Source organism: Wolffia australiana, chromosome 18 (assembly GCF_029677425.1).
Source record: "Wolffia australiana isolate 7733 chromosome 18, ASM2967742v1".
NCBI lineage: Eukaryota > Viridiplantae > Streptophyta > Magnoliopsida > Alismatales > Araceae > Wolffia > Wolffia australiana.
The window spans coordinates 2,452,780-2,455,051 of NC_135852.1; the positions used below are offsets into that span (position 1 = coordinate 2,452,780).

The 2,272-nt window shown below is 44.8% G+C and overlaps 1 protein-coding gene across 1 annotated transcript in view; it reads right to left on the bottom strand.

Annotated features, from left to right (window-relative positions):
- Positions 1–607: 607 nt before the first annotated feature.
- The window catches only part of LOC144714870 (uncharacterized), a 3,889-nt gene continuing 2,224 nt past the window's right edge, over positions 608–2,272 (bottom strand). The window contains exons 2-3 of the mRNA XM_078589669.1: positions 2,063–2,272; positions 608–1,037 (exon numbers count right to left, since the gene is read on the bottom strand). The exon at positions 2,063–2,272 is cut by the window's right edge and continues 49 nt beyond it. Of these exons, the coding sequence (XP_078445795.1) occupies positions 864–1,037; positions 2,063–2,272 (384 nt within the window). The 3' untranslated portion in view covers positions 608–863. The remainder of the gene's footprint in view (positions 1,038–2,062) is intronic.

The following is a 2,272-nucleotide window of genomic DNA, read 5'->3' on the forward strand; positions in this document are numbered from 1 at the left end:
CCTTAACAAAAATTCAACCAAATTCAAGAAAACAAGTCTGATAGTCTTAGGACGCCCACTCTTCCCTTATCAAGGGAAGTCAATTGGGCCCCCTAATGGGTCAACAAAGAGCGGGGGGGGAGTATTGGTCCATTAAGGGGGCCCTTATATAATGGGCCCCCATTACAAAACTAAGAAAAAAAACAAACATAAGAAGAGAAAGGGGGGGAAAAGGAGGGTCCAAATGGCTAAGGACCCCTCCCTACCCAACGACAAAGACACAGGAATACGGACAAAACAACGGACGCCTCGCGATGCAACGTAGGCTACTCAACGATTCCGAAAAAACACAAAAAGAAACTAACGAATAAGGCGAGGAATCAAAATATGGTAGTTGAGCATAATTCACCTGGGTTGTCGGCGCCAGGTGTCTTCGTTGGCGCCGTGGCGTGCCGGTCGGCAGGACGCGGCGGCAGGCAGTCGACTACGGTGACGGCAGCTCGGATGACGTCTTCGGCTGTTCCAGATGGATTGCGCCATCATTGTTCATGACAAATTCTCTCCCTTGTCTTATTTCTCTCTATCACTCACTCTCACCCAACAGAATTTGAAGAGAGCACACAAGGCACAGAGGAAAAGAGGTAATAGGCCTCTTAAGTAGGAGAGAAAAGAATCCCCATCAAAGAGGCAGTTACAAGAAGGCTTTATACAATTGGGGGAAGGATGTTGCAAGAAGACAGCCAACTCCTCAGCTGCTTCGCCCCCCACCAGCTGAGAGCGACTCTCGAAAGAAGAGCCAAGACAGAAGAAACCCGAAGAAAAGAAGATATCATAGAAGAAAATGATGATGATGACGACGACGACGATCACGCTGACGAGCAGCTTTAGACAATGGGCAGCGGAATGTCGGTTCGGCTGACATTCACTTGCTTCTGCACGGCCTTCACAGCGGCAACTCTGGCCGCATTGGCGGCTTTGTTGGCGGAGGCCACTGCCTTGTTCACTCTCTCATCAACTCTGGGTACATTAAATGCCTTCTCTGAAGCAAACCTTGCTTCCTGAATCATTATTTCAAAAAAAATAAGTAACTGCAACAGGGGAAGATGCTGGTTGGTTTTAAAAACTTAGATCATTCTTATTCGATTACCACTGGGTGCAACAGTAAAATGAACGGAAAGTAGATCAGGTTGATCCTCGAAAATTTTCAAAACATTACATTTATGGTTATTATTATTACTGTTACCAAGGAAAATTTTCTTAGCAAACTCATCCAAGGATCAGATTTTTGGAAAATGTTTACCAGACGAGAATTAACAGTTGTGACTCTCCAGTTTATCGTCTAAAAATTATCATTGTAAAACGCTGAAGTTTCCGAGTGGCCTAGATAACAGATGCTCTCCTACAATGGTTATAGAAACGTTTCACTGTGATTGATGAAAAATCATCACCATCATCAACCAGTTGTTGAAAATCTTCCATTGGTGGATGATAGTAGACATGGTAGTTCTGTTCTGTTTGTTTTAAGCGAACAAAAAATTCGCACAACAGAACCGCACAGGGCCTTGTTCTTTGTTCGATTCTTTTTTTTTTCAAAAACGAACAAAATTCGCACAAAGCGAACAAAAGAACCGCACGCGGGTCTGTGCGATGTTCTGTTCGAATTTGTTTTTGTTATGTTCGGAAAACCGAACAGAACTAACAATTCGCACAAAAAGAACAGAACGACCATTGTCATGATAGTGTTTTGCCATCAACATTGTCCTCCAAGTTCCAAGATTCTCCATCGTCCTTGTCATCCAACCATCATGACAATTTCTTTATCATCATTATCATCTGTCCACACCCAAACATGGACGGCGATGGTGGGATTCGAGGATGACGAGCACGATGATGAAATTTCTGCGAGAAGATAATGTTGTCTTTGCATCAGCGTCGTCATCCTCGTCCAAACAATAGATGACAATTTTGTCACCAACACCCTCATTTGTCTTAAAAACTCGTCCACCGAAGACAACGAATTTGTCATCATTTGCCAACCCTAATTGAGGGGAATATAATGAAGATAGAGGAACAGGAGAAATACCTGAACGACGTTGAGCACTTTGGAGTGGTTGATGGCTATGGGCATGGAGGATTGGTTGCTCTGGTTGCTGGTAGTGGTGAGGACGCCATTCTCCCAGTAGCCAGACTGAGTCTCCCCATTGCGAAATGTGTACATACCGAGGCCTTGTCGCCGGCCCTCGTGCCATGCTCCTTCATATCGATGACCGTTGGCGAAGCGGTACACCCCAAA